The sequence below is a fragment of the Saccostrea cucullata genome, unplaced genomic scaffold (assembly GCF_032062105.1).
Source record: "Saccostrea cucullata isolate Sc308-1 unplaced genomic scaffold, CSIRO_AGI_Scuc_v1 ctg146, whole genome shotgun sequence".
NCBI lineage: Eukaryota > Metazoa > Mollusca > Bivalvia > Ostreida > Ostreidae > Saccostrea > Saccostrea cuccullata.
The window spans coordinates 237,501-250,000 of NW_026919274.1; the positions used below are offsets into that span (position 1 = coordinate 237,501).

The following is a 12,500-nucleotide window of genomic DNA, read 5'->3' on the forward strand; positions in this document are numbered from 1 at the left end:
GTTTTAGTCAGGCATATATAAGATAGATTTCATAGAATGAAACTCATTCTTGAATAAATGAAAATTCCAGCATGATTTAGTGTATTTCGTTGCCATGACAACTGAAACAATATTTTATAATCATTTTCAGAAACTACACAATACCTGCTTTCAGAATATATATACATTGGTATACACAAAAATTACAAGAAATACTTAAAAATATCTTAATATAAATTTGTCTAAAAATGCTTAAAATCTTTTGCATGAAAGGGGTTAAATTAATACCCAGGAGCAGAGAAGAAATTCAAAGAGCCCCACCCCAACACCAGAACCTCTGACCCTGGGGCCATGAAATTCATAATTTTTGAAGAGGCACTCCTGCTCAGCATAACTAGTATGTACTTAGTTTGTTTATTACCCAAGAGTAGAGAAGATTTTCAAAGAAATAATGCACTTTCACTATATGATCTATATATGTGCATAGCCCCACCCTAACACCAGAACCTGTGACCCTGGGGCCAAGAATTTCAAAATTTTTGATGAAGCACTCTTTCTTAACTATGTACTTAGTTTGTTTTATACCCAGGAGCAGAGAAGAAGATTTTCGAAGAAATAATGCACTTTCACTATATGATTTATATATAGCCCCACCCTAACCCCAGAATCCCTGAACATGGGGCCATGAATTTCATAATTTTGGTACAGGGCTCACTGCTTATTACAATCATGCCAACAGTTTGACTGCTTGATGCCCAGAAGTAAAGAAGAAGATTTTTAAAGATTGCATTAATTTTGGTGGTTTTAGCCCCACTCCTCAGTCCCCGAGGGGGGGGGGGACAGGGTAGGAACCCTGAAATTCACAATTTCTGTTCCTCTTCACCCATTAATGGTTTATGCCAAAATTGGTTGAAATTAGTTGAGCTGTTTCAGAGAAGAAGTTGAAAATGTTCAAATGTTAACGCACGACAAAAGACACACAACGAACGCCGACGGACAAAAAATGGATAGCAATAGGTCACCTGAAAGACTCAGGTGACTTAAAAAGGATATACTCTACAGTTCAATGATTTTTTTTCTCCTGATTTACACTTCCATTTCCCCCAAATTTTATAGACCAAAACAACATTAACCTAATAGGTTTTCTTTAAATTATTAAAAATTGTACCAGAGACGAAATGTAAAAGAACATTTTCCATATGGTATTTTAGCTATGTCCTAAAAATTTGTCCTAGCATAGAAAAGCCATACGGTGGTATAAATCCAAGAAATCAGTGTTTATACCTGCACATTGAACAGAAACTGTGACCCCATAAAAAAGTATGTTCCCAGTAATGTTAAGTGCTCTTTTGTAAGCCAAAGGATGAGTTACCTTACATGCTTCCTCCGGCCTCTTCTGTCTGTCATTCCAAATACCTTAATGGGCTCTCCCATAGCATTGATCACCTGAAAGGTAGTACTCTGTTATAAAAGACATTCTGGGTCACATCACTCCAGCATGCTAGAGGTTGACAGCGAGATACCGAGCCTCTTACTTGTAGGAGTAGCATCAAACATACATGTTTTAAGAGGTAGACTAAAACATCCCATGTAAGCGGAATGTCAATTAAGGGTTAGAATCATGACCATTTACAACTGTTTTTTTTTCATATTGTGATCACAAAACACAGGGTGGAACAAAGAGACAACACGAATCTATAGATCTGTTTTATTTTGCATTCCTATCAATTATAGTGTCTATTACGTACAAGTCCAACACAAAAAAATGACTACTGTCTGAGTCATCCATTTCTGAAAGTGCTCCATTAAAAGAGATGTGAAATCTCTGATACACATTTGTCAACAACTGAAACCCTAACATCTAGTATCATAGTACTAACTGCCAGGTATCACCGTATCAGTAATACTAACCCTGTCATCTTTTATGCAGATGTCTGCTGCCGCGTTGTACACACTTGTCGCTCCATCCGTACCACACAGTTCCTGGTATAAGTTATAGAGGACATAACCTGAAAAAATGACAGTAAAAAAAGGTCAAAGTTACACAGTTCACAGATAATACTAATAAATCATTCTGTTAAAATTGGGATCAGAAAAAATTGCTTTCTGTTCTGTGTACAAGAATTGACTTATAATTAAAGGATTCTCCAATCTTACCAATAGCACCACCTCCAAGAAGGATAACTCCTATATAAGTCAAATCTTTGCCTGCCTCAACAACTAAATGAAAAAAAAATAATTGTACAAACATGCCACTCATATACGACACATCAACATCTGATTAGTACAACATAGTTGTATTTTCCCCTGCAATCCAAGCTAATTTGGTGGTTCTTTTAAGTCTGGTGAGAGATGATTGTTTAAAATATGACAAACACATTCAACAAGCTTAACACTAATTCTGTAAACTTTATTTATATATTCAGGCTTCAACTGATCCATATAATTTTTTTCTGAGCATAGACCAGTCAGGGGTGTGATTGAAATCCATCATTTTTAAAAATGATGATTTTCAGTCATTAAATTGATTTTTAATAATGATGGAAATCCATCTTTTTTTAGTAAAATGATGAAAAACAGTCATTTCTATTTTGAAATTTATTTTAGAAATAGAGTTATCTCTGATATTAAAAATGACTGTTTTTCTCTTTTTTTATCAAATTGTTAGGTTTGACACTAATTATCTCATTAGTTTTACGGGGCGCACTAAATTATTTTGGTTTCAATTACTTGTCAAGATGTTTCTCTACACAAGGGTCTATGGCAGGATAGTGTACTATATCTAATTACTGTAGTAAATGGGATGGGAAAATTGACTTGAGAATGGAAATATGATGAAAGGACGTCATATTTACAAAAATCAGAAAATTGTGTACATTATATACTTAGAAGAAATGACCATTATCCATCATTTTTAAAAATGATGGATTTCAGTCACACCCCTGACTGTAGACCTTGAGTCAAAAACTGGATTTGTTTGTCACCTTTAAGTGGTATGAGACATTGTACATGCCACAAATAATGCCATCATAGGATTGTTGTACTTCATTGTACATGTTGCTAGAATACTGTACTGGGGACCATACAGTAGACCCTTCTTTCTTTGGGCATGTTGACATGCATTGCTTTGTATTTAAAGAGAGTATAGACTACTACAAAATTTTTCACAATACAAGTCCCTGCTGTCATGAGTCAAAGGTAACACAAGTAAATCAGAAAAAAAATTACTTAAATAAAAGGACTTCCATCTACTCCATTATTACCTTTCTGTCCTGCTGATAAGCCCTCATAAGGACTCTTTCTTTTGACGTCCAACTCGGTACCGGTGCTTTTCTCTGAACTTTCTTTGCTTGATTTCTCTTGATTTTGGGTTGAATAACATTTCAAATTATTTCTTTTACAATTCAGAATGTCAACACATAATAGCCTCGCAGAAATGAACACTGTCTTCGAAACACTGCTGTATGTTAAAGTCTTCAGAATCCTCAACGAATGCATGTTGGAGGTGACTGTTAAAGTGAAACCGAAAGTAGGTTTGTAGTGGAAGGTTGCGATTTCGCAATACAAAGTTTATGCACATTTAGGCATCTCACACGTCTTGAGTACAAAATGGTGATACAATCACACATATTTTCCCCCTGTTCATGGTATGTTTAAAAAAATGAACTCAATATTTTACAGAAGTGACAATCGAGTGTTACCAGGACACCGACTCTGCAAATTCAATGAAATGAAAATTGCGATCCCGTAGCATATTTTCACGTGCATTCAACCGGAAACATAAGACTAAGCAAGATGGCGGATAAGGCTGACAAGTTTGAGGCATTGGAACAACAATTGGAGTTGTTTATTGAAAATACAAGACAGTTGGGAATCATTGTCAGCGATTTTCAACCTCAAGGACAAAATGTTCTCAATCAGAAACTGTGAGTTTGATCATAAGTGATACAAATGACTGATTTAGCTACTGGAAGCTGGTGCATTAGGCTTTTATAAATTACAATGTATCCTAGTGTAAATACATTTCCCCTAATATAACATTTGACGTATATATACGATGAGCGCGTGCAAATTGATAAACAAACTTCAGTGCTAGTTATAGAATGGAATTGCTGATTAAATGTTAAAAATTAATTTTTCTTAATCCACAAAATGCTCTCTACAAAATCAAACTTTTAAACTTTCTAAAATATCAAAATACCACTATTTTCAACCTTCAGATATAAAAGTCTATATAATTGGTCTATTTGTTTTCCCGTGATTTGTGATTAAAAAGGGGTGGAAAATCATTAAAATAAAAATAGTAAAGAAGTTCTTCTAAGCAAAAGATTTATTTAAAAAAAAAATTTATCAAGAACATACATGCCAACTTTCCCGATTTAGGTGGGATCCTCCGGATTTTACCCTTTCATCCCGTCTTCCCGATCGGGAGAGAAAAATTGCCCTAATTTCCCGATTTGAAAAAAAAATCACCTTAAAATTTCAGATTTTAAAAGTTTCCCTACCGCTGAATTTTGACAATCGGGATAACAATGTCAGACTTGTATATTCAATGCACACAGATAAGTTTCACTGTTTATTTAACCAGGTGTTCATTACTAATTAGCCACAGGAAATCACTTCACGCATGAACGCACGCAGTTGTCCAGGTACGAGTAGCTTATAGCTTGGGGCAATTAGGGGATTATCTTGTCCGTTTTAAGGGGTATGCAAGGTGAAACACATAGATTAACGTGATAACTGTTAGTCATTTTATTAAAAACATAAATTAAAGACAATGAAATACTAATTAAACTATAAAATCGGAATCCAAAGTGATCGTTTTTTGAAAACGAAAGTAGAAAACTACAAAGCATAGCTGCTGATTTTATCTACCTATAATGAAAAATATTGTAAAGTTTGCCAGTTAAAATATTATGAAATTAAGATGAAACAATCAAGTGTATGTCAGTTAGAATTTCTTTTCCCTTCCTTCTCCCAAAAGTAATATTTTATGGGTATGTGCATGACTTAAGGAAATACCCACATGGCACCATCAAGCCTGACAAATTTCATGACTGTAAAAAAAAAAATAATTCTCCTTTGGATAGGTGGTATAAATTTCAGTAAATTTAATACCTTATTAGAATCTCTAATTAATTGAAATATAATTAAAAAATCTCAAAAATGTTTCCAGAAACAGGACTTTACAGTATCAAAACCTCATATATTTTTTAGCCTTTGAAAAAAATGATTTAAAAGTTGTACAATTTTCAGTTTTTCACTAAATTACATGATGTATATGTCCTGGTAGAAAAAAAACATGTTTTTAATGAGAGAAGCACTTATTTTAGCAAAAATATTTCAATTTTGGAAAAAAAAAATTTTTTTTAATTTTTTTAAACTAATTTTTTTGTGTTAAATTAATCCTTAAGTTGTATTAATAAGTGATATCAAATATTATAAATTTAAAAAAAAGATCATTTCATTATCATTTAATTTTACGACAAAATGTCGCGAATTTAGAGCTTTGAAAATTGTCGTCACGCGCTAAATCCCCCATGGGAATTTTCAAAAGTTGGCATGTATGTTTTTTTTTCAGGATTTTTAATAAAAGTTTGTATTTGTTCACCTGTCCTTGAAATGACTTTTCAAGGGGAAAATTATTTTGAAAAAAAATGTCATGATAACATAATTTTTCAATGACACAGATTACAAATCGGTTTAACATTTTATGTTTATTAGATTCGTCCTCTTGACATAAAATGCATACAGTAAAACTCAGTTATAACGAAGTCACTGGGGCCTATGAAATTACTTCGCTATAGCCGTAATTCGTTATATCCTTATAAGAAATTCATGAAAATTATTATTTTGGTATCAAAAATGACTTCGCTATACCCGTGAATTCACAATATCCGTGTTCGTACTAAACGAGTTTTACTGTACAAGTAATCAAAAGAGAAAATGATTCTGAAATGTTAACGTATGCTATGAAATGTTGCAAAATTTTGTTTTTTTACTTGTAAATATTCTTAGAGAGTAAACTAAAATGAGATGATAATAAATACTTTAATATGTGTTTTTTTACTTGTAAATATTCTGAAAGAGTAAACTAAACTGAGATGATATTAAATACTTTATACAGTTTTAAGACTTTAAGTATTCAATATTAACAGTACTGTTCTGATATTGATAGAATCCCTACAAGAAGTGCAGTCTGGGGACTGTTTGGTGTGCTTCAGTAAGCTGAAGATTTACAACGTATGTATGGAGCTGGAGAGGCTTGGACATAGTGTGGCTGTAATATATGGCAGTCTTCCTCCAGGTATCTTTCTCTTTAAGTTAAAGTTTTCATGGAATTTTTTATCCACCCATCTTAAGATAAAATGTATTGTATTATAGCATTTATGTCCTTCAGCTGTTTATTCTACCTATTCCCACTTTTTGAAAATCAGGTAGAAAAAGGTAAGATTTCATGTGGGAATAGGTGGAATTTTATGTCAACAAATAATCAACTATGAAAACATACAATTACTGTATAAACAATGATTGAAGGAAACCTGTGGAGGACAACACAGGTATATTTGCTTTTTAGCTCACCTGAGCCAAAGGCTCAAGTGAGCTTTTCTGATCACATTTTGTCCAGCATCTGTCTGTCTCTCCGTCTGTCTGTCTGTAAACTTTTCACATTTTCAACTTCTTCTCAAGAACCGCTGGGCCAATTTCAACCAAACTTGCCACAAAGCGTCCTTGGGTTAAGGGGATTCAAGTTTGTTCAAATGAAGGGCCACGCCCTCATTCAAGGGGAGATAATTGGGAGTTAATGAAAATTTGGTGGTATGTCTTAAAAATCTTCTTCTCAAGAACCACTGTGCCAGGAAAGATGAAACTTTTGGGGAAAGATCCTCAGGTAGTGTAGATTCAAGTTTGTTCAAATCATGACCCCCAGGGGTAGGGTGGGGCCAAAATGGCTGACCAAAGTTTTACATAGAAATATATAGGAAAATTCTTTAAAAATCTTCTTCTCAAGAATAGCGAAGCCATAATTGATCATAATTATATTAAAGCATTCTCAGGTAGTGTAGATTCAAGTTTGTTCAAATCATAACCCCCAGGGGTAGGGCGGGGCCAAAATGGCTGACCAAAGTTTTACATAGAAATATATAGGAAAATTCTTTAAAAATCTTCTTCTCAAGAATAGCAAAGCCAAAATTGATTGTATTTATGTGGAAGCATCCTCAGGTTGTGTAGATTCAAATTTGTTCAAATCATCACCCCCTGGGGTAGGGTGGGACCAAAATGGCTGATCAGAGTTTTACATAGATATATATAAGAAAATTCTTTAAAATCTTCTCAAAAATAGCAGAGCCATAATTGATCATATTGATGTGGAAGCACCCTCAGGTAGTGTAAATTCAAGTTTGTTCAAATCATGACCCCGGGGGGTAGGGCAGAGCCACAATGGCCAATCAAAGGTTTACATAGACATATATATAGAAAAATTCTTTAAAAATTTTCTTCTCAATAATAGCAAAGCCATGATTGCATGGTCATGGGACTACTTTTGGATTTAAACTTTTCAATAATAAACCAATTTCTACTTTTTCCTAGCCATAGTGCTCAGGTGAGCGATGTGGCCCATGGGCCTCTTGTTAAAATACAGGTAACTCTCGATACCTCGCAGTCCGTGGGACCGAGGAAAAACTTTGTTCGAGTTTTCAAGAGTCCGGAATTTTCCGGGTTCGTTTGACAGGTTTTAAAATTAGTCTTACCGGATGTAATGATTTTCATGCAGTGCTCTGTGCTAACTTTTTAAATGTGGTTTTTATAAAACAATTATATATTTTCGTATTTTAGATGAATAATTATTAAACTGAGTAAAGCAAAATATGTACATCGTCAGTTCGTATATATTTATTTATTCTTTATAATTATGGACATCATACAACGCATTCGTTATATGAAATCGACATTTTACAGCGTCGCGTGGTACATGGCTATTTGACTTTTCCAAACATATGCATTGAACGAAGTTTTATAAGTATTTATCCAACAAAAGTCGTCATATTGACATTGAGGCTGTTTCTGAATTTTCATATTCCAGTTGACACTGATTCGAAATAAAAATAAAATTTATTAAGTGTTTCGTCTTGTAATCTACAATGACAATTTCGCATTGACACCGCGTTTCTAAATTATCGTAATACAGTTTATGATAATTATTTTAATAGCATATAGGCAACATAAGATTAATTATAAATCAATTATCACCTTACAGTATAAGTGTCACCTGAATAAAGATCCCGTTTCATGAGACCCGCGTCTTCTGCCTGAGGCCATTAAATGTCCAGGTAAAGTTGCTTATTATGTAACTTTGTAGTATACACATAGCCACTTCGAGGTATTGAGGTTTCAATAGAATATGCATAGCGGGACTGCATTTGGACTTCGAGGGATCAAGGGTTTTGAGAGATCAAGAGTTCGAGAAATCAAGAGTAAATTTGCTTAGTAATATAGGGGAAAATTAGGGAAAGGAGACTCACTTCGAGCGATCAAGAATTTCGAGAGATCGAAGTTCGAGCCATCAAGAGTTACCTGTAATAAATCAGAATCTTTACCAATATTTGAAAGGAAAAAAAAGGTTTTACAGGGAATTAAATCATATTTTCCACATTAATCTATTCATTCTAGAATCCACCTATATCTTTACCTCAATAAATCTATTTATCATTTGTTCTAAAAATCAAGCTATTAAAGTGTGTTTCTTGTAAGACCTTTTTTGTTACTCTCTTAAATCCCTATTTTTAGGTCACCTGAGTCACTCAGGTGACCTATTGCTATCTGTTTTTGTCCGTCGTCGTCCGTCGTACGTCGTACGTCGTTCGTCGTTCGTCGTCAATCGGTCGTAAACTTTTGAACATTTTCAGCTTCTTCTCTGCAACCACTGAACCAATTTCAACCAAATTTGGCACAAAGCATCTATGGGTGAAGGGGAACAAAAATTGTGAATTTCATGATCCTTGCCCCCCTGGGACCTAGGGGGTGGGGCCAAAACCACTAAAATTAATGCAATCTTTAAAAATCTTCTTCTTTACTCCTGGACATCAAGCAGTCAAACTGTTTGCATGATTGTAATCAGCATTGAGTCCTTTACCAAAATTGTGAAATTCATGGCCCTGGGGTCAGGGGTTCTTGTGCTAGGGCGGGGCTTAATAAGTATATAGTGAAAATGCATTATTTCTTTGAAAATCTTCTTCTCTGCTCCTGAATATTAAATAAACTAACTAGGTACATAGTTATGATGAGCAAGAGTGCCTCTACCAAAATTGTGAATTTTATGGCCCCAGGGTCAGGGGTTCTTGTGCTAGGGCGGGGCTCTATTGATTATATAGAGAAAATACATGAATTCTTTGAAAATCTTCTTCTTTACTCCTGGGTATTAAATAAACTAACTAAGTACATAATTATGATGAGCAAGAGTGTCTCTACCAAAATTGTGAATTTTATGGCCCCAGGGTCAGGGGTTCTGGTGTTAGGGTGGGGCTGTATTGATTATATAGTGAAAATACATGAATTCTTTGAAAATCTTCTTCTCTGCTCCTAGGTTTTAAATAAACTAACTAAGTACATAATTATGATGAGCAAGAGTGCCTCTACCAAAATTGTGAATTTTGTAGCCCCAGGGTCAGGGATTCTGGTGTTAGGGCGGGGCTGTATTGATTATACATGTATATAGAGAAAAAACATTAAATCTTTGAAAATCTTCTTCTTTGCTCCTAGGTTTTAAGCAGATGAACTGCCTATGTAGTTATGAGCAGTCCCTAATCTTCAAGAATTGTAAATTTCAAGGCCCCAGGGTCAGTTGTACCATAGAGGGGGGGGGGCTATACTTATATACTGAAAATGAATGAATTGTTTGAAATGTGCTCTTTGGTATTAATCAAATATTTTTGAAAAGCAAGGATGCCTTTCCAAAAATAGTGCAATGTGTGCATCTAGGCCTAGGAGTCAAGGGTTCATGTGTGGTAGGGGCACTACTTATTGCTGAATATTACTGATTAGTTGAAATGCATTTTTTTGTTCCCCTACCCTGCCTATGGGTATAAAGTAACCAAACTAAGGAACTGCTAAGTGTATAGTTATGATGACCAAATTGTAAATGCTATAGCATCTGGCTTAAAACATGGATCAAATTCAATCAATGGAAAGTTGTTGCATAATGCTCAGGTGACCTATAAGGCCCATGGGCCTCTTGTTGAAGGAAATAGATAATATTTTTCACAAAATTATTTTCTGTCTTAAAATGTACAAAATACAGGTAAATCTAAGAGGGAATGTAATTAGTCTAATTATTGTTAAACTATCTAAACATTGTTATATGCAAGTGGGAATAGGTGGAATTGAGATTTTTAAAAAGTGGGAATAGGTAGAAGACACCCTTCAGTCCTTTAGTGTGTTACCTGTAACTTCTTCATACCTGCCTGATAACGTAATGTCACCAGCCTGACACAATGGTAAGAGCGTTTGCATAAGAGTCGATGAGTAAGGAGTTGTACCAAATCAAGGTCCTGTGTCACAGTACATGTACAGTCCCTAAAACGTTCTTGAACGGTGAACGAACGCAGAGCGAATGGTGAGTGAACAATGTGTGAACACTGAACGCAACTTGGTGAACGATTTGTGAGCGGTGAATGAATGCAAAACGCAAACAGAGTGCAAACGCGAGCGCAAAGAATGGTGAATGCAAGATGAACGATTTATTTGGAATGCCTCTAAGTGTTTTTCTTTCATTGAAACTACAGGTGACTCTCGATGACTCGAACTCTGATCTCTCGAAGTTCTCGATTCTCAAATAAACCTCCAGTCCATTTTTTCCTCTATATATTAACTAAGCAAGTTTACTCCTGATCTCTCGAACTTCTATCTCTCAAAGTTCTCTATCTCTGGAACCAAAACCTGGGTCCCGTTACATATATTTCATTGAATTTTACTCCCTATCTCTCGAAGATTTGATTGCGAAGTATACACGCCAATCAAGCATAAAATTGATGCAGCCTGGACTTACCTTGAAAACAATGAATGCCTGGGGCTGGCATGGAGGTGTTAATTGGTGTTTAATAGTTGACACTAAACCTGTGGGTCGTCCATGCATTGATATAATTAAATGGTTATTATTGGTAAATTTTAAATGAATTCACAACTTATTTTGACTTGAAGCCGAGACAATGGTTTTTAGAAAATAATTTATAGACGTTCATTTCATTATAAGTTCCCGTAGACAATGAAGTTTTTTAGAGTATAGATAATCCAAGTATGGCAATAAATTCCTTTCTCAAGGACTGAATACTGATTATGAAAAATATGGTGAACACTGGTGAAGGACCTGATCAAGCCGTGGAATAGCCAACAATTACTATTCGGGTTTCATGCAATCATGAAAGAAGAACAAATAAATATTGAAACTTTATAGAAATTTGTTTTATTTATTTGAAATACAGTCATTGTTGTTGATATCAAGTAAACCTGTAAATATACAACTGAAAACGTGCAATGACTTTATTTAAGGAATAACTGTCTTATTTTTTGAATTCATGAAGTGATCAATGGATTGGCTTGTGTGATAATTTGCATAAACGCCTTCGGCGTTTATGCATAAAATTATCACACAACATTCATGAGGAAATAAATTACATTTACAATTGGTAATTTTATCTCGGACAAAGACATTGGAAATGTAAATATTTACATATACTTCCGGTATCTAATTGTAGAACATTGATGATCGGAACTGAAAATTCCGGATTTTATTTACATTTTATCTCTCGAACCCCTCGATATCTGGAACTTTTCTTGCAATCCCTTGAACTGGGAGAGATTGAAATCGAGTCACCTGTATTCTATTGCATTGTAATGTCAGTTGCTAAAATACAAATAAACAAAAAATATAAAAAGAAATAAAGAAATAATTAAAATAAATTTTACGAAATTGTCCTGAGAAAGATGATACATTCACAATATGTAAAATAAGTAAATGAAGTTTCTTACAATATTTTCTGCCAATATCTGCTTAAAATCAATATGTAAAAAATATTTTTTTGCAGCTTTAAAAGGTGTTTTTGTTACCAAATGCTGTAGTATAAACGAAAAAATTTGTATAGTTATAAAATAAATACCGTTATGCTAATTATTTTAATTAATAAATTAAAATATGGATTTTAGAAGAGAAAGAAAACTATTGACTCTTAGAATGAAATACCACAGTTGTAACAACCAAACATATATTTCCATGTCAAAGCGATTCCGTGGTAATTTATATATGTAAAAAAAAAAAAAAACCAACTCCAAAATCTGTTGACATATTGCATTTTAGTTTTTTAAGATGATTTATTTTTAGCAAACTTTTACATGTACTGTAGACATTTTCCAACAGTGATTATATTCTGAAAGGATGATGCAAAGAGGCATTCATATTATTTGTACATATGTAATAGAATAGATTAGATTTTCATAACTAAATAAGTAATATGATGTCGTAGTTT

General features: G+C 34.0%; 1 protein-coding gene across 1 annotated transcript in view; it reads left to right on the forward strand.

The window, feature by feature from the left end:
* LOC134283837 (ATP-dependent RNA helicase SUV3 homolog, mitochondrial-like) overlaps positions 1-12,500 on the forward strand; it is a 158,796-nt gene that overhangs the window by 103,651 nt on the left and 42,645 nt on the right. The window contains exon 9 of the mRNA XM_062766358.1: positions 6,158-6,286. Within this exon, the coding sequence (XP_062622342.1) occupies positions 6,158-6,286 (129 nt within the window). The remainder of the gene's footprint in view (positions 1-6,157; positions 6,287-12,500) is intronic.